We start from the raw sequence: 21,019 nt of genomic DNA, 5'->3' as shown, positions 1-21,019 counted from the left end.
ATTGAATTGTTTTTCCGTTCGCGTGGAATTTTGGCCCAATATTTGCTGTATACCAACCAATAATTGAGACCATAGATTTGGGAGCTTGCAGTTAGAGCCGAATGAGAAGAAATGAGATTCAAATGGCCAAGCAATCTAATTGGTTCTGAATAAAATACAAAAACGATAAAAATGACGAATTGAATTAGTATGGTCGTCGCTTGATTACCTTTGGTGTGCGCTGGAAAATTATTGAAAAGTGTAATAAAACCCCCCACTTGAACAAAATGCTTTTTCAAATTTTACCAGGAGAAAAACAATTTTAAAAAATACTTTTTGCGACTTCTGCAAACTTTCAGAAGCCAAACGGGTGAGTGAATTTCACATAAAAAACCATTACGCATTTTTATCTAATCGGTGTTTGCCGTTTTTCTTTTGAGTCGATGAAACAATTTTTTTTAAGTTGCAGAATGAATTAACTTGGTTACCATGACTAGGTTTATAAAACAACAGATCACCAGTTTAATAAATCAATTTTCAACAGCTCATTTCCGTTTCCCAGATATGAAATATATGTTTCTATTCTCCCCACTTTGGTCAGGTAAGAATAAAAACCCAGAAATCTAATTGGTTTATACAAGTCATTTAATGAGAGAACTCTGCACTAATCAGGTACAAGCATCTGTTGTCATTAGTTAGGCGAAACGGGTAATTCAACGATTTAAATTTGGATAGTTGTGATTGAGAGTATATTTGTGTTAGTCGATGTTGGTTCACACGGTGGAGACAGTGAGGCTGAGGTACTTCATGGACATGTTGATGGACGAGTGTCGATTCCCAGTCATGTTGGTGGGGGCCAGTGGAAGCGGAAAGACCCAACTCATAAAGGTCTCCAAATTAATTACTGATTACGTTTTTGGTCAACTTTGAATCATTGGGGGGGGGGGGGGGGGGGCAGCATTTTTTTCACGTACACCAATGAAAATTTGATTCAGGAGAAAAAAGACATATTCAGGAGATTAAAAAGAAAGATTTGATGTTTCAATTGTAGCATTTCATGTTCTCAGAGAATTAATTTAAATTAAATCTATTTCATAATTTATGAATGACGAATAATTTTTATTAGCTCTCAAACGATGTTTAGCAATTATATTAGTCCTGTCGGTCTTTTTTATGCAATTTTTCGCTTGACCGATTTTTGTCTGACGCTTTTGACTTTTCATCCTCATAAACAGGTAGCGCCCAGCGGGCATTAAGTGCTCTTAGAGCAGAAGTTTAGTATTACCTGATAATTTGTGGCTAAAATTTCTTGAGGTACGTATCTTTTTGCTACCATAGCTACCATATTTTTGCTATCTTCAAATGCGCATTGACAATCCTGTCTTGATATATTTTTTTATAGCTGCGAAGCTGTAAGCTGAGCGGAGCTATATTGCGGTGTCATTGGTTTTTTACTATTCAAAGAATTTGAATTGTATTGGGGCGCTGTCTTTTTAAAAGCCGCGAAGCGATGGCGGCTATTCTTGGGGACTTCGTGGTTTTTTTTAATTCGTCGTCTCCATCGATGATTCCTACGACCTGACTTCTTGGAATTGACTTCTTGGAATTGACTTCAGTGACTTCTATTGCCTTGCAGTTAAAATTTATGTACTTGACCTCATTTCTGCTTTCAGGTCAATTGCGTGACTTACCTCACTCAAATAAAGGACTTCTGAACTCACTTGTGAAACTTTATAATTTATGAACATTTACTAGTTAAAGGTCAATAGTGTGCATATAAGTAGTGCCAAACTTATATGCCCTAATTCTTGAGTAATAGTCTTGAGTTTTTGATTTCGAATATCATTTTTGAGAAAGCTTTTTAGGGCTTTTTTCTTATAGACCGTATGTGTCATAAAATTGACAGTCAGATTCTTACCCAGAAAGTTTTTTTGCCTATTAAAGGACTGGTGGTCAATCAATCTATCTTATTTCTTTAATTGTTTCAATTCATGGTAGGCCACAAGCGTCTATCGCGGCTATTTTCCGGCAATCTGCTGGCTATGTTTTGAGTTCTTTCAGCCCCAGAGGTCAATAAACCTCCTCTAGGTTTTTTAATAGGTTATTGCATAGTTTCTAGTGGTAGTGGAATGGTTTCAACATTTTAACATTACGAATTTTAGCATTTTTTTGACAGAACGTGAAATTTATTTCTTCAATTTATTTAACATTTAATTTTCATAATTCTCGTGTTTCCAGACGCAGGGGCCAGAAAACGTCCACAAGGGTTTTGAAAATAAGTTACTGAAAAAATTTTATTTGCCATGGAATAGCCTTCAACTTTTTAATATGAGAAATTTTAGCGATTTGTTTGATAAAACTTGCATTTTTTTCAAGTTTTTTTTGAAGTTTTTCCTTTTTTTAATTTCTGCGACCTCAAGATCCAAATAACTTTCTCTAGAGTTTGATTATAGGTTACTGCATAGCTTCTAGATGTAATGGAATGTTTCTCAAGATTTTAATATCAGCAAATGTTAATAAAAAGTTTTTTTTAATCTTTTTGAATTTTGTATCATTTCTTTTGGCACCAGGGTCCTGGGGACCCCTTCCAAGGCTTCACTATAGGTTGTCGCATAGTGTCTAGAGTTAATGGAATGGTTATCAAAATTTTAATGACACCAGCTTTAGCAACTTCTTGATAATATTTAATTTTCATTTTTTTTAATTTAAAATTTTTGAATATTTTTTTAATTTTTTCCCTTTTCTGAGTTTAACGACCATTACAGGCCAGCAAAGCTTTTCAAGTCTTGCAGGTGGATTACGTGACATAACTCCAGAGACAAAAAAAGTTTTTGAACTTTTTCACTGTGAAATCTGGAAGCTTTCGTTTTAAATTTTGCAATATTTAGCAAATTTTCAAAATATCAGTTTTTTTTTCATTTATTTACTAACAAGGCTAGAAAACTAAAAGTTGCGGAGTCGAATCAAGCTAAAGCTAGCGTCACTAATCCGCGGCTAGCTGCTGACAAAGCCAACCGCTCGCCCGTCGTTTGAGAGCAATTCGCCCGACTTTAGTCGGTTATGTTACTAATTTTACTTGTTTAAAAAAATGCATGGAGCTTCAGCCCAAAGAAGACAAGATAAGGTTTTTGATAGGACAAGTTGGCGGCCTATGACAGCGAGGAGACAATATCAGCCAATGTTCCCTTCAACTACTACACCACATCTGAGATGCTGCAGAGGGTGTTGGAGAAACCTCTGGAAAAGAAAGCTGGCAGGTCTTTTGGACCCCCTGGCATGAAAAGACTGGTGTACTTTGTGGACGACATGAACATGCCAGAGGTAAAAAAGTATAGTTAGTCCCATAAAGTGAAATCGCAAGCCAACGTTCGAAAATCTCCGGACATGCAAATGAACAACGAATTGCCGATGTCTCCATGATTTAAATTTGAACTTTGACATTAGAAACATTCGATAGCAACTTAATGGGACTAACTACTAAACATTCAAATATTACACAGAAATGTTGCGAGAGTTTCAAATTCGATGCAAAATTTATGTTAAACCAAAATCTAAACAATTCCAACGTAAACGTCGCTTCTAGAACGCTCAAATAGCTATGTGACCTTTTTAATAGTCTATAAGATAAAAATCAGCAAACCGACTTGTCGATGCAACAAATTTCGAAAATCAAATTTCGACAAAAGTTTTTATCTTCTGTTGTTGCGTTGGACTGACTCGATTTCTTAACTTGAACCGGGGCAATTTTCTAAAAAAAAGAGTAAATCGATCAGCAGTGATTTTCTGCACTTACCTCATTGAAGAATTTGCTAGTTCAACAGCTATTTGCTACGGAGCCAACTGCTCACTGGTCGTTTGAGAGCAATTTGACCGGCTTTAGTCGGTTATGTTTTTTTTTATTTCGCCGTCTCAATCGATGATTCTTGCGACCTGACTTCTTTGAAAGGACTTTTTCAATTTGAGTGAATTCTACTGATTTTCGTTTTTCGTGCGTGAAGTCATGTATCCTGCTTTTAGGTCAATTGCGTGCCTTAGCTCACTAAAAAAATGACTTCTGAACTCGCTAAATGAACTTCAAATTTTATGAACATTTACTAGTTAAAGGTCAATAGTGTGGATCTAAGTAGTGCCAAACGTACATGCCCTAATACTTGAGTATTAGAGTCACGAGTTTTTGATTTCGATTATTAATTGCGAAAAAGCTCCTTTTGGGTTTTGTCCTTACGGTGCGTATGTGTATCATAATATTGACAGTCCGAATCTAACCAAAAAGACTATTGGTCTATTTTAGGACTTGTGGTCGATCTGTCAATCTTATTTCTTTAGTTGTTTCAATTCATGGTCGGCCACAAGCGTCTATCGCGGCTATTTTCCGGCAATCTGCCGGCTATGTTTCGTTTTAGAGGACATTTTCTGTAGATTGAAATTGACTTAAAAATTACATGAAAAGTGGATTTCCAAATCTGACGTTCTACTTGAATTTTTTTTCAATAGCCTCATTTTTAATTCGTTGAGTACTTAATTTTGTAATTTCTTTCTCGACACTTTAAAAAGATTATATGTGATAATTTGCATCTTCAAAAAAAAAGGAAAAGTAGTTGAAACGCACAACGCACTGAATAAATTATGGGGAAAGGTCATAAATTGGCTACTAACGATTCAAAGAAACTGCTGTTTTTTTATGAACGAGCTTGGTAGCATAATCAAAGTCTCTAACAAGCGCAAAAAATCTGATTGGAAAACGCCAATTGAGGGTTGAGACTTCTTTAAATATTTTAGTTAGCACTGACATAGCTCAAATAAGTAGAAAACTGGACAAATTGTGGGAGTCGTGCTTTAACGATTCTTTCCATTCATTGACCTCTAAAAATTTTGTTCTTTTTTTCATAAACTTAGAGTGTTGGTAACGAAATTTTATTGATTGCCATTTTTTGCATCTCATTTCGCAAAATTTTGTGCTTATCGTTGCTTTGTGAACTCTGTGTATGGTTTTGATCCTGCTAGTTAAATAGGCTAAAGCAGAAAGTACCTAAATTTATGTTGAGCTCCATCTGAAACTGAATAAAGTTTTGCTGGTAACACTTTTCTGGAAGTTCGGTATAGTTATTTCCCTAAAATTGAATCTAGGCAGATATTTTTTGGATCGCTGGGCATCAGTTACTCTTATTTTTTTTAAAATGGAGAACTAAATTGAGCAAAGTGCTAAAGTTGTTGAAAAATAAGCACGATCGAGGTACTAAGATAGATTCAATTCTAAATTACTGTTACTGAGTTAGTTATTATGTGCCCTCTATGGTTTGTCGGCTAATGGGTCCAGAGAGACAAATGTTGTCATCGAATAGTTAAATTAGAATTTAAGGTTGACAACTGTGGAAATTAGCACAAAATTCAGACCCTATTTTACCCCAAACTACCGCACGTTTACATTCATGGTGATCACCTTTAATTTATAACTTCCATGACTTCTCATGATATCCGATCTTTACTAGCTACTTATTAAACTCTTAGCTACTTATTTACTTTAAACAATTAACATTATGCTTTTAATACTCCCCCTACCATGTTAAGTGTTTGTTCCGGGAAAGACATCACGAAAAAAATATATTTGGTCCTCCCCAATGCTTTTTTAAGAGTGGCTGCCGGCATGCGATCGGTAGGTAAGTAGTTTAGCTCTAATAGCCGACTTTCGACTAAATTCCGAACGAAATGCACTTTTAATGCAAAGTGCTTTGTCTTTCCGTGATTCATCGAATTTTTACTAAGAGCAATACAAGCTTGATTGTCTATTAAGACGTTTACTGGCTGCTGGGTTTCTAAAGCTACCTCATCTAAAAGACTTGCTAAGTGAACGGCTTCTTTGCTTGCCTCGACTACAGCGTTAAGCTAAGCTTCAGCTGTTGAAGTAAATACACACTTTTGTAACTTATTGGACCAACTGATTTTACCTGAACTATTGTTAAGTTTAGAACAATAACCACTTGTACTTTGACTATTGTCTATATTGCCTATCCAATCTGAGTCTGAAAATCCCGTCAACTCCAGTTTCTCACGTTTTCTAAAAATCATCTTCTTTGACTTCTTCCCTTCTAGGTAACGTAAACACCCTTTTACCGCATTCCAATATTGCATTCCAGGCTTTTCAACAAAAGAACTCAATAAGTTAGTTGCGTGCGCAATATCTGGTCTACTTGTTAATGCCAAATAGTTCAAACATCCCACTATTACCCTATGGTCACATGATTGCATTTCTCTATGCTCATTGCTGCCTATTTCTGACGAATCTATTTTTGACAGTTCCAGGTTAACATCTAATGGTGTTTCCAGTGTCTTCGATTCGCTCAATTTAAACATCTCTAGCAATTTTTCTACATATGCTTCTTGACTAAGCTTTATTTCATTTTCTGTTCGCTCTATTTTTCTGTTCGCTTTATCTCAATTTTTTTATTTAAGAACCAACTAAGATCACCATAACTGCTAATTTGAACTTGCTCACTAACTTTATTTTTAAAGTTTTCACAAAAGTCTTACTGCAATCCTAATATCAACATATCATCTACCCAAAGACACACTAATCCCTCTCTACTATATTCTCCTTTCTTTATGAGAAGACACTCATCTTGAATAGCCGTTGTGAAACCTAATTTTTGATTGCTATGTACCAATTTCTACCGGATTGTTTCAATCCATATCAACTTTTCCTCAACTTACAAGTTAGGAAAGGTTACAAGTTAGTAATGGATTTCCTTGCTTGTCAATTTTTTCGAACTCTTCGGGCTGTTGCATGAAGATTTCTTCTTCGATGTCAACAATTAAATATGCTGTTTTGGTATCCTTTTTTTCAACTCGGTGTTTTTAAATACTGCGTTACTTATCAGTACTCGAATTGTTGAGAGGCGTGTTGTTGGTGAGCATGTTTCGTTGTAATCTTGACAGGGAACTTGGCTAAACACTTTAGCTCGGAATCTTGCCTTATACCTCGTTATCTCCTTGCTAGTACCAGACTTAAGAGCAAAGTGCCAGCGGCTACCAATGGGCTTATTTCATTTGTTCTCTACCAATTCCCAAACTTTATTTTCCACTAATGAGTTGCATTTCAATTTCATTGCTTCGTACCAGTCTTTATCCCTAATTGCTTCATCAAAGGACTTGTGTAGTAAATTTTTGTTCACAATTTCATCAAGAGAGGCTACCGGGTTTAAAATTCTATCACCATCTGACTGACGCTTGTTGACTATCTCCTCCTTCATTTCTGTAACTTCTATAAACATTTCGTTTTCGTTGAAAGTTACATTCCGAGACTTTCTAACCTCAAAGATCCGATTTGTCATTTGGACTACCTACCAGATAAGTCTTACTATTGTCCGAAGACCCCAAAAAAATTCCTTTTTGAGAAGTTGTTTCTTCGTAGTCAATGTTTTTCCAGATAAACAAACTATCTTTTTCCTCAAAGGGGAAATTGTTCCGTTCTTAGTTTGTATTTCTAAAGTCCTACCAAAGATTACCTCATTGACTGTTGCTCTAAGTTTTGACACTGATACCAGATTCCTTGTATTATTGGGAACAAGCAACGTATTACTTAATCTTATTTTTCGCTCTGAACCACTGGAATCCAAAATTCTGACTTTAACTGTTCCTTTCCCACTAACTAAGCTTTTACTGCTGTTTGCATTTTTGATTGTACCAGAAAACTCCTTGTCTATATCTATGAATAAAATTCTTCTTTAATCATATGGCTGGTAGAACCTGAGTCCAAAACCAGCTCAATTGCAAGGTTCTCTGAGGTTTGAAAGAAGGAAAAGAACTCCTCTTCTTCTAAATTCTGCTCCTCAACTAAATTTTGCGTGCCTCTCTCATTGGTTCTCCTGCTTTGACTCACAAACTTGGGGAAGCTTTGGTTTTTTTATGAATCGTTTTTTTAAGCCTACAATCTTTTGCGATATGTCCCATTTTCTGGCAGTTGAAACATTTTTGTTACTTATTAAAGATTACGCTCTCTGATTTTGTTTTTACATTTTCATTATCGCAGTTCATCAGTTCTCGTTTAATTTTCTCTAGAGTTTTCTCGTCCTTGCTGTACTCCACGAGTGTTGCAAAATTTATTTTCTTTCGGAAGCCCTTTCAAAATTATTGATACAAACGTTTTTCACTGATTCCTTCATTCACTAGTGTTAAGTTGTATTGCATATCATCTACCCCGGTGATATAATCTACTATACTCTCACTTGAAATCTTCCTAAGGCTCGTTAATTGAGCTATCATTTTATGTAGCTGAGTTCTCTCGAAACATTTGAAGCGCTTACACAGTACATCCCAAGCTCTAGTGCTATCACCCTTATGTGGTCTCAGCAAAACAACTGATGTTTTGTCTAAAGCCTGAACTAACTCGTACCTCAAAGTCGTCTTCTTCTCTTCTAATTGTTCCCGACCTTTTTCTATAGCTTGCCTGCGTTGCTCCTCCAGAGAATTATTTCTAACAGCTTGCACATAATCTCGTAGCCTCTCCACTAAGAACTTTGCCACATTTTGCCACATTTTGCCACTGAGAACTTTGCCACAGCAAAATACAAGAAATCGTCCTCACACCAGCTGAATACCAATCTTTCTGCTTTTGGGCTCGTTGTTAGGACAGCTCTATTTTCTTTATTTTTTGACCGAGTCAAACTAAAACTTAACACTTATTGTAACCTACGGAACCAAAGTTTTAAGCTACCCCAACAACCCTGTCCTTTTTTTCTAAGCTAGTACTGCCTGCTCTAGGTAAATGTTTTTTTCGTAAAAGGGGTCGGGCTGTGAAAAAATCTTGATCGGACTTAGATCGAAACTCCTTTCCTTTCTACAACGTTTTTGAATCTCTTGCCTGTTGGTGGGTTTGTTATAGGACGACATAGCGGTGAGTCGTTATGTTTGTTTGTCAGAAAAAGCTTTATAGCACCACGTTAGCACTTGTTGTATTATGTTAGCACTTGTTAGAGAAACAAAAAAACACTAAGCAAAAAGAGTTTGTTCGACTAAATTAATCTAGAAGTTGATGTTCTGTCCGAGTTCTGTAGTATCCTTGACAAACTCGAAAGCAGGACATTGACATTGAGACAGGGTTTTTATGCCGCGATTAAGCACGATGAGGATACCAACACCCTCCGAGGATAATGTACTCGACGAAATATTTGACCACCAATTTATGCGTCTTTCGACCAAAACTTGTATCTTACAGAAGCACAGCACGCACACAATTGGAAATAAAACAGTTTTTTAAGCTGAGATGTTCTCTGCTATACTAAGCAATCATGGTTCCCTGACCGCTCTGTTACACAACTAAACCTCCGCGCTCTTTACTGATCCCCACAACAGCTCCAATCACTCTTGACCTCACAAGCAGAATCCACTGCTTAGCTGCACAAACTTTAAACTCCACGATTGAAGTTCCCCAACCAGGTACACGAGCTCTTGACTCCACAGATGAAGTCCCACAACCGGCTACACAAGCTTCCAACTCCGCAATTGAAGTCCCCTAACCAGCTACACAAGCTTCCAACTCCCCAACGGAAGTTCCCCAACCAGCTACACAAGCTTCTCACGAATTGCGCTTATTGCTCCTTCACTTGGACACTTCTTGACTACAAGGCTTGTCTCTCCTTGTCCTCTCTGTCTTCCTCCCCAAGAGAATTCAGCGACCCTCTAATGTAGCAAAGAGGCGTAGCAACAATGTTTTTTATTTTACAGAGGGGGGGGGGGTTTGTCTACTTAACTTAGAAAATCTCTGGGCCCATAACCTGACGGCTAATGGGAACGTAGAGACAAATCTTGTAATCGAATAGTTAATTTAGGATTAGGGTTGACAACTGCGGCAATTAGCACAAAATTCAGCCCCTATTTATTACCCCAAATTACCGCTCTTTAACATTCATAGTGAGCACCCTTAATTTATAACTTCCATGACTTCTCATGACATCCGATCTTTACTAGCTACTTACTATGGTAATTTACTTCTTTAAAAGATCAAGGGTCAACAGATCACACACAACAATATAAAAAGTTGGGGGAAAATCTAGTATAAATAGCACGTGTTAGCTTCTTGTTGTACTCACTCATTTCATATATAACCAAGATGTAAATCAGCACGTCGGTTGAGGTACGTATATCTTTTCATACTTTAACCAATAATATTATACCTTCAATATGGTTGTCTTGTTAGTTTGGATTGATAATAGCTTGACTTTATTAATTGCTCTTGAACGCAGTTCATAGCAATTATTGTAATCGTGTGTGTCTTTTTTTAATGCTAATTTTTCGCTTGATTTTTTAATTTGATTTTAATTTTGCTCTTTTCCTCTGAAACATTCTTTGACTTCTCAAGTGGCTTTTTCACGCTTTCGTTCACCATTTTTTGAGTGATCTCTAGTGCTCCGAAGTAAAGCGTGTTGCTAATGTAAAATCGGTTGCAGCAAAGGAAAATTGAGTGACTCGTAGCGCAGTGGTTAGGGCGGGTGGCCAAGGATCGGGAGGTCAGTGGTTCGAATCTTGGTGGGAATTGATCTATACTAAAGACTATGAATTAATTTGCCTCGCCTGTCGTTCAAGATTAATTCATCCGACATTTGTCGGTTTATGTTTTCTTTTTTATGCTTCGTTTTCTAAGCATTGCATTGTTAGCTTTGTTGAGGTTTTTCTTACAAGAATCACATAAAATATACATTGGAACAAGTCTTCTTCGGCATTTGGTTCGTTTTTTGCCTTTTTTCAGTCCATTTTTTGTTCTTAAAGAAAAACTTAATCTTGCAGGATTTTGCATGAATAAATATAGGAAAAAATATTCTTGCAAGGATTTTGCAAGGAAAAAAAATATTCTTGCAAGATTTTTGTAAGGCATTTGAAGAGATACCTAATCTTACGAGATAAATTCATCTAGTTCACTCAGACGATGCAATATTGTTGATATCTTGACCCATGAAGCATTTGTTTAGTAGTTGGGTGAATTATTTTAAACGCACCTTCTGACAAAAATCTCCGAAGGTACGTGAGAAAATGGTAAGCATCAAAGAAAAACTATGTTCACAGCATTATAGTGGTCTCAGATCATAGTATGCTTTTAAATCAGCGGTGAATCATAGTTTTTTTCTAAGTCTATAATTTGACTATGACCAGATTATGGTCACGTCACTTTCTATCCTTTTTCAGAATAAAAATCATAGTAAAAACCGAATGTCTGAATTTGTTCTGAACCGTGAAAAATTCAGTTCTTGTTTTTGTCATGGTCAGCTTATTGTTTCACGTTTCATTCTGTGAATAGTATGGACTGCCTATTTAACATAATAAAAAAATCGGTTTTAGTTTGAGTGAAAAATGCATTTTTTTCCTGCAGATATTGATTGTCGTACTTTTTTGGCACTATCTCCAGTGTTATCGGCTTGCCTTTTGGTGCATTTTTTAAAAGTTATATGCCTCTCAATTTGTGATCTTAGGTTGACAAGTACTTCACAGTGCAGCCACACACAATACTGAGACAGTGTATAGACTATGGACATTGGTATGATAGGATGAAACCAGGAACCATAAAGGAAATCACTGAGGTCCAGTTCTCGGCCGCCATGAACCCAACAGCCGGATCATTTACCATTGATTCCAGACTACAGGTGCCAAAATTTGAAGTGTTAAGGTGGTTGGTTTCCTTTGAGGACGTACGTTTTCCCGTCATCATGAATTGACTCTTGGAAAATTCAGAAAAGAATACTGAAATAAGTTTTATTTAGTGTTCACAACAGACCAAAAGTTAAGGCAGTTTAGTGCATAAGCTACGCTCATGACAAATATCACAGCAATATTTTTATATGAATTCAAAACCATTCGATGAAATTTTTTCTGCAATTTCTATTTTTGCCACTTCTCTTCAGTTATCTTAATGGTCTGACTCATACTTTGCACTGTTTCAGCGTCGCTTTGAACTGTTTCAGCGTACTTCTGCTGCGGCGTATTCTGCACTGTTTCAGGGTCTTTTACACTGTTTCAGCACTGTTTCAACGTTAATTTGAACAGTATCAGCATCACTTTCCACTGTTTCAGCGTCACTATGCACAGTTTCAGCGCGTTCTGCACTGTTTCAGCTTGTTTTGCACTGTTTCAGCGTCATTTTGCGGTGTTCGCAGTGTCGTTTCCGAGTGACGAGGCATGTACTTCAATCTACCAAAGCATTCTTGTGCAACATCTACAGCTCCTCAATGCACACGGAAGTAGGTCTAACACTCTCTATCGCAAACATATTATAACAGTTATAGAAGCTCAAGCTGAATTACTTGGCAAATAACTGTTTTACCGATTACGTATATATACAGAGTCACTTTTTTCGACATACATTTACACCTGGTGCCTTATTGACAACAATGAGTGCAAAACAAATTGGTGAGTAAAAATCCCGTGGAAAAGTTTATTGGCTGGCTAATGGGGGGAGGGAGGGGTTTAAGATCTTAAACCCCTCCCTCCCCCCATTAACCAGCCAAAACACTTTTCCACGGGATTTTTACTCACCAATTTGTTTTGCACTCATTGTTGTCAATAAGGTACGGCCTTAGTACGGTACCTTAAAAATCTTAGTACCGCCTTACTACGGCCCGTAGAAAACTTAACAAGATCGGTTTTGATCAAAGACTTATACGGTGCCGTACTACGGCCTTACCAAGTTTTCCAAGTTCGGGCAACTTAGGGAAATACCTTATACAAATTACGACTCTTAGAGTTAGTGTATCTAAATGAGATCTGAATATTTAGCAAAATTTGCCAAATCATGATTTAGGCCGATTGAAACTCTTACCACGGAAAGATATAAAGGCCGCTATTTATGTCAAGTGATGTGAATGACCCGTAACAGCTCTGGGCAGACTGTGGACCTGTACTGATCAGACTGTCCAGAGTGACCGTAGGTAATGCCCTGCTCAGACCATTCTGTCGGTGGACGGGCCTTGATCACACTGCCCAGACTGACCGTAATTAATGACCTGATCAGACCATTCAGACTGTGGACGGGCCCTAATCAGACTGCCCAGACCGACCGTAATTAATGACCTGATCAGACCATTCAGACTGTTGACGGGCCCTAATCAGACTGCCCAGACCGACCGTAATTAATGACCTGATCAGACCATTCAGACTGTGGACGGACCCTAATCAGACTGCCCAGACCGACCGTAATTAATGACCTGATCAGACCATTCAGACGGTGGACGGGCCCTGATCAGACTGCCCAGACCGACCGTAATTAATGACCTGATCAGACCATTCAGACGGTGGACGGCCCCTAACCAGACTGCTCAGACCAACCGTATCTAATGCCCTGATCAGACAATTCAGACGGTGGACGAGCCCTGATCAGACTGCCCAGACCGACCGTAATTAATGACCTGATGAGACCATTCAGACGGTGGACGGGCCCTGATCAGACTGCCCAGGCCGACCGTAGCTAATGCCCTGATCAGACCATTCAGACGGTGTACGGGCCCTGATCAGACTGCCCAGACCGACCGTAATTAATGACCTGATCAGACCATTCAGACGGTGGACGGGCCCTAATCAGACTGCCCAGACCGACCGTAATTAATGACCTGATCAGACCACTCAGACGGTGGACGGGCCCTAATCAGACTGCTCAGACCGACCGTATCTAATGCCCTGCTCAGACCATTCTGTCGGTGGACGGGCGCTGATCAGACTGCCCAGACCGACCGTAATTAATGACCTGATCAGACCATTCAGACGGTGGACGAGCCCTAATCAGACTGCCCAGACCGACCGTAATTAATGACCTGATCAGACCATTCAGACGGTGGACGGGCCCTGATCAGACTGCCCAGACCAACCGTAGCTAATGCCCTGCTCAGACCATTCTGTCGGTGGACGGGCGCTGATCAGACTGCCCAGACCGACCGTAATTAATGACCTGATCAGACCATTCAGACGGTGGACGAGCCCTAATCAGACTGCCCAGACCGACCGTAATTAATGACCTGATCAGACCATTCAGACGGCGGACGGGCCCTAATCAGACTGCCCAGACCGACCGTAGCTAATGCCCTGATCAGACCCCTTGAGTCGCTAACATGAGCGCGAAGATAATTTGCAGTCGTTCAGTAATGAGCACCTGACAAGATTTTGACTTTTTCAAACTTAAGCGCTAGCATGCAAAAAGACATGTAATGTTACATAATTTCTGGCTCAACCTACTTTTGAGTTCCTTGAATGTTAATTAGGACTAAATTGATTTCTAAAGAAAAACAACTCTGACGGCTTATTTCTCACAAATTTATTAGGTTTGAGATAATCATACCATTATGCCCTTATTTGTCAAAATTGTGATCCGTTTCTCTTCCTTTGTTCAGTCTTTCTTTCCTTTCCGACTAGAAAGATAGTAGAGTAGGGTAAGTCTGACTAGAGAAAAGGTTTAAGTATCATCTTCAGTCTGTTTTATTGTATTCTTTGCAGTCGTTCACATTTGATTTCGAAAACGTAAAGAATCACGGGGGGATTGACAAAATTGGATTGATAACATTTACAGAATCAGAGTGTGAAGATATTGAAAAGTTTTTATTTATAGTATCAAAAATGTTCAGATAGAAAGCTGTTCTTGTAAGATGAAAGGCAGCAGCTACCAGTCTCCCAGTTTCAAGTATGGTTATTTGGGCTAACTTCGTTTTTGAACCACAAAATATTTTGAAGTAAATATTGAAAATTAGAATTTTTTTGTCGTTTCATTTCTGTCTAGAGCAACGTCTTCCGAAACATTTGAGTTAATTCGACGAACAAATGCTTCCCTCTGAACGTCAACATACCAGTTTGCCTCAAACATCGGTGATTAATTCGCATGATTCCAATTTACACAGAAAACTCAAAGAAAAAAATCAAGAAGTTTTTAAAAATTTGCAAACGTACATGTTAATTTGATGAGGGGTTTTCGATATACCATTTAGGCTCACATCTGCTTGGGATCAGTCCTGAATTAGGGAAGCAATAAAAAAGTTCGCATATGAGCAGAATGGTTACCATTTTTTGCTTTTTTATAACTCAACATTTATGTTTTAGCCATTTATTCCATATTTTTGCATCTGCCTTAGCTTGACTTCTGACTTACTTCACTCACTGTTTCAACTGAATGGATTATAAATTCTTTCAGGTATTAAATTACGTAATGTAGTGAATACATTCAAGCCCAATGTGCGACAAGTGGGTCAACGGTGGCTAATTTCCGGCAATTTGCCGGCTATGTTTCTATTATATTAACTTAGTGGTTTCAGCGCAATCGTATACGAAGTGTGAAAAAGGTCGCAAAATTGAACCTTTTCGAAAACTTTGATTCTCTTTTTTTTTGAATTTTTTTTGGATGAGATTTCTTTTCAAAATTGTTTTCCCAGTCCATTCATATTCCGTTTTAGGCATAGTTTTTGTTTTGTCAATGAAAAATGTTTGAATTGTGTCAGGACTTGTCCTGCTATGTTTAACTTTTCACATTTTTACAATTTTTGAAGTCAAATTTAAGTGATGTTTTGGGTCACGCGGAAACAAGAAATGGATCGAAGAAACGATTGGTTTTGTAGTGTTAAATTGTGTTACTCTAATTCTAAGATAGAGGTACGTGAGCAAAAAATTGCTTTCTCGCTGTTTGTTTTTGTTGTTTTCTATGTTTTGTGTTTTCGGCCGGATGTTTACAAATGGTTTTTCTGATTCTTTTCTAGCCTATTTATAGGTTTTTTGTTTTGTCAATGAAAATTCCATAATTTGTTGACAGGATTTGTACCGCTATTTTTCATTGGCTTTACCTTTTGATCACATTTTTCGTTTTACATATGTCACGACTTTCATGTATGATTAACTGCTCTCAAACGATGAAGTTTGTGGCAATTATATTAGTCCTGTCGGTCTTTTTTATGCGATTTTTCGCTTGACCAATTTTTCGTCAGACGCTTTTGACTTTTGTCCTCAAAAAGGGGTTAACAGGTAGCGCCAGGCGGGCACAGTGTGCTCCTAGAGCTTTTCAGCTCTGTTTCAGCTCAAAATGTTTTGGAGACTTATACTTATGGTGCGAATGGCGGTTCTTTGAGATTGAAGTCCCCTCCACTGTTGACCTCCGCAAGCCCCACTATCGCCTCCATCCCCCGGCGCGCTGTTATCCCCCACCCCATGGTTACTTTGTTGCCCCACACCCTCCATCAGCCCTCGGTTCAACCCCCTTTCTAGCTACTGACGAACAAGGGCTCGGCTCGCTAAAAACGCAAACTTATACTATTTTGCAATTTTTTCAAGCTTTTTGATAATTTTTGACAGGTTTTGATTTTTTTAGCCCTAGGTATCAAAGAACCTCCTCTAGGTTTTAATAATAGGTTGCTGCATCGTCTCTAGTGGTAATGAAATGGTTGCAACATTTTAACATCACGAATGTTTTTTAAATTTTTCATTTTTTTTCAATTTTTTGACATTTATAGTCATTATTCGCGTTTTTTGAGCCTCGAAGGTCAGAAAATCTCCGTTAGGGTTTGGTAATAAATTACCGTATTTTTTTTGTTGGTGATGGATTAATTTTCAATTTTTTAATATCACAAGTTTTAGCAATTTTTTTTAACATAAATTGCTATTTTTTTTAAGTTTTTTTGAAATTTTGTTTTTTATCTTTCTCTTACCTGACGAGCCACGGAACTTCCTCTAGGGTTATATAATATGCTACTGTATAGCTCATAGATGTAATGGAAAGTTTTTAAAGACTTTAATATCACGAATTTGAACAATTTAAAAATATATTTGAAATTTTTTCATGTTTTTGAAATTTTTCAGTCACCAGGGGCCCTAGAACCTCCTCCAAGGTTCAATTATAAACTATAATAGGCTGCTGCATATTTTCTAGGGTTAATGGGATGGTGGTCAATTTTTTTTATAACTCCAGTACTAGCAATTTTTGAATAAAACTTAAAATTCTTTTCAATTTCTTGGAAATTTTTTTATTTTTTTCCAAGTGTATGGATGTTTATGATCCAGTGAATCTATTTCAGGGTTGAAACATGTACACTGGATAGTCTCAGCGACATTGAAATGGTTCTTAGGATATTAATATCTCGGAATTTTTTTAATATCTCTTTACTGGCCAAAGAAATTTTTTAAGTCTCGGAGATGGGTTATTTGAGAGGACTTGCGAGACAAAAAATGGTTTTGAACTTTTTCTACTGCAAAGTTGAAAACTTTTTTTTTAATTTTGCCTTTTTTTAGTTTTTTCTATGTGATTTACTTATTTAAAAGGCTAGAAAACTAGAAGTTGCAGAGTCGAATCCCATCATGGAATATATTCCTATCTCTTTTTCTCTTTCTGTTGGTTAGGGCTCCTCTCTTTTCGTTGATGCCGCTTTTCATCTGCTGTCATGTGGCGTAATCTCATCATCTGTGATGCTCATTAACAATGAGTTATAGTTGAAATGTATTAATCTTGAATGACTTAACGGGCACTTTTTAGGAAATCATTTAGGAAATAATTGCTCTCAAAAGCAATTTTTAGCAAATATAATAATCCTGTTTATCTTTTGTGCAACTTTTTCCTTGGCCGATTTCTTGTCTGACCTGTTCGACTTTTGTCTCCACAAACGGAATAAAGAGGTAGCGCCCAGTTTGCATTAAGTGTTCTTAGAGCCGTTCAGTCAACTATTTTTCAAATATGCGATTAAAAGAAACTGTTTCGGAGACTTATCGTATGAAGGGCGGTTCTTAGAAATTGATCCTATAACTCACCCACCCACCGCCCCTATCAGTCCCACCAATCTGCTTTTGCACCACCGCTGCGGTGCATCCCCTCTGCGCTCATCTTAGGCCCTTCAAATATTCTAAAGCTAGCCTCACTAAACCGTGGCTAGCTACTGACGAAGCCAACCACTCGCCTGTCGTTTGAGAGCAATTCGCCCGACGTTAGTCGGTTATATTAAATTTTTTCATCAGCCACCACAAAAAAATAATGGCGTTATTCTTTTCTTTTTTGGTAGTGTGGCTCACAAATGTTTTGCTCGTGTGGTGCTTTTTGATTCCAAAGGAAAAAACACGAAATTAAGTGTCCGTCGACTCCTGCATTAAGTTTTGGCTTGTGAACAAATTTTTTTCTGATTTTGCAGAACCTCTGAAAAACATTGTCTTTTGTTTTACTGTTCTTTTTTATCGATGTTAACGATAATTTGAGGGCTTCTATAAGCTACCTATAATTATTTATAACCAATCACGCGTACATAAATGTTTTTAAGTAAAAAAAAATTGGGCAGAGTATAATAATAATAGTTCTCTAAAACATAAACTTATGCTTTTTACCCTTCTTAGACCTGAAACCATTTTTTCAGTAGACTGCGTTGTTTTCGGTGATTGCGTCTGTCTATTGATTTTCGTCTCATCCCTCCTATGCAACTTTTTTCTTACTGATTTTGATTATGGTAGGCTCAGTTTAAGACTTTTCAGTATCGCTGGGGTAGTGGTTTTTGTCAAAGACAAAAGATCAAAGTGAATGAAAATGAGAATGAATGCTGTTGATATGCGATAATATCTTTAACCTTTAGCTCGATGACCTGACCGGGCATTTTGATGTAAATTGTTTTGCTTTTGACTGGCACTAAATAATCTTTATTTGGCAGGTTTGACCAAATATGCTTCTACAATAGTGGAGGCTGCGTTGACCCTACATGGAAGGGTGTCACAGATGTTCCTGCCCACAGCTGTCAAGTTCCACTACATTTTCAACCTCAGGGACCTCTCAAATGTGTTCCAGGCTAGTTTACCCAAACCTTGGCGCAGGTCCAGACGATAACCTATGAAAAGACTATCTAAGTCTAATTGAGGATGATGGGTTTGTTGTTGTTGACCAATGTTGATTATATATACGGTCCAGCATCGTAGTTAAATTGGCGATCAAGAATCCAGTAAAAAAATACTGTGTGCATTTTGGGTCGAATTCACCAGCCTGGCTACTTAATTTCATTTTGTAATCAAGATTTGCATTATTTGATGGATGAAAAAAGCATATTTGACTAAAGATAAATTAAGATCAAAAGCTAAGATAAATTTACCTAAAATCTGTTGAGGTTAAATTGAAGTAGGCTTGGTCCAGAGTTTCGTTGCCCCAAAGGCAATAAATAGAAGTACAAATATTTTTGAAATAAAGTTACTTTTGCCCGAACAAAATTAAAGCAAGCCTAATTTTTTCTAACGTTTTTTCGGTACAAAAGCTTTTTTGTAGCACTTCTTGTTTTGACACCAATTACTACCGCAGTTTCTTGGAGCAATTAGAGATCTCATATTTATAATCAAAGAGTTGAAACAAGTCCAATTTAGTGTTTCTCTTTTTTTAGCAGAGATAAATATATGCATACGAATCTCTGCTAAAAAGGAAAACAGTAATTTGTGTGTTTAATGGAGTGCATATCATTTTTGTGTCAAGTCTCAACACCTCTAAGTGCTTCCAAAGTTCTTCAATTTTTATTCAAAATCCATAATCTGGTTACTCAGTGATGTGATGATCTATTGAATCAGCAAGCGATGTGTTATAATTGAAGAGTGATATTGTGTTTATCCAGGTTTTAGATGCATATTTGCCCATGAACTAAATTTTGATCTCTGTCTTCTATTTTAACATTGACTTTGGTTATCGATTGTGTGGCAATTATATTTAGAGTACTCCGCGTGTTTCTAATTTTAAGTAGTTTGTAACCTCCGTTATCATTGAAAGCGAAAAAAATGTTTTGATACAACAACAAGCCCTCTTCTCTACCGAAACTACTCAACTACTATTTCTTTCCATCAATTTCTCCCCCACCAACTACCTACCGTTCCATATTTCGGCGCAATATACAACAAGGAGGCTCGGTAATGTGCGATCGCACATAAGGTTCCGACCCCGCTCATCCACAATTTTGGCATAATTCTCTATCAAATGAGGAACAGATAAAAAAACACAAAAATTCAAGTATTTTTCAAAAAAACTGTTGTATGAACGAAAATATAGCCTCCAAAGCAAATAACTCAGTGGAGTAAAAAATGATGCGTTAGATTGATGAGATATGCCGATATTAAGAAAGCGAGCGAAGACGAACGGCAAAACCAAACAACAACAACAACAAATATTAATTACATCAAAAAGTTTTTGTCCGTTTTAAAAATCAAAACATAATAACAAAGTCAAAATAACGCCAGATAAAACTGCAACTAAACCAAATAAATTGTAATTCACCAGTAAAAAAATGGTTATTCACCAGTTCATGATAAGGCTTGGTAACAATTAGACTGAAAAGAACAGAAACTTTAAAGTTAAAAAATTCGCTGAGTTTTTAAAAAAACAAACAATTAATTTCAAAGTAATGAAAACCAATAGAAATCAACTAAAATACCCTCTAGGTTTATAATTGTCAATGCTTCTATAGAAGGGAAATAAGAACTGTCGGTATTCAATTTTTTTTAAGTTCAAAATTATCTAATACTTGTTTCTTTTCAAAAGAAATTTATTTCCAAAGACATGAAAGCCATTAATTACAAAATGAAAATTTTGAATAGGTTCGTCCATTCTTCCAAAGGAAGCCCTTGAGACCTGCAATTATCCAGAACATGTCTTACGTCTACAAAAAGAGCGTCCAATATGACAAAAATCAAAAATTATTTTATTTTTTTTGTAAAAAACCAGTGTCGAATCAGTAGAGTCATAACGAATTTTTTAAAACCATTAGATTTTGTGACATCAATACCCTTTGATACCTCTCCCTGATAAAATTAAAGTAATCTTTGACCTTTAATTAATGAGACCATGTAACAAACAGACAAGACAGGAACAAAAATGCGAAGTTAAATTGTTTTTTTTTTCATTTTGGAAAACAATTGTTTTCGAAGTCATGAAAGCCATCAGCTATATACTATTATCAGAAAATCGGCTCATCTACTCTTTCATGAAAAACCAAACAAACTGGGTCATTGTACAGGGAATTAAATATGACTAAAAAGACAAAGTAAAAACGACAGATAAAGACAAAATTACAAAATTCAATTAAATTTTTCGAGA

General features: G+C 37.0%; 1 protein-coding gene across 4 annotated transcripts in view; it reads left to right on the top strand.

Annotated features, from left to right (window-relative positions):
- The window catches only part of LOC142342601 (dynein beta chain, ciliary-like), a 300,993-nt gene that overhangs the window by 174,255 nt on the left and 105,719 nt on the right, over window positions 1-21,019 (top strand). For all 4 annotated transcript variants that reach the window (XM_075393992.1, XM_075393990.1, XM_075393991.1 and 1 more), the window contains 5 exons: window positions 742-867; window positions 3,115-3,300; window positions 11,439-11,609; window positions 12,098-12,203; window positions 18,609-18,742. In XM_075393992.1, coding sequence (XP_075250107.1) covers window positions 742-867; window positions 3,115-3,300; window positions 11,439-11,609; window positions 12,098-12,203; window positions 18,609-18,742 — 723 coding nt within the window. The remainder of the gene's footprint in view (window positions 1-741; window positions 868-3,114; window positions 3,301-11,438; window positions 11,610-12,097; window positions 12,204-18,608; window positions 18,743-21,019) is intronic.

The sequence above is a fragment of the Convolutriloba macropyga genome, chromosome 7 (assembly GCF_964194025.1).
Source record: "Convolutriloba macropyga chromosome 7, txConMacr16.3, whole genome shotgun sequence".
NCBI classification, from domain to species: Eukaryota; Metazoa; Xenacoelomorpha; order Acoela; family Convolutidae; genus Convolutriloba; species Convolutriloba macropyga.
This window is presented reverse-complemented; position numbering and strand designations above follow the sequence as displayed.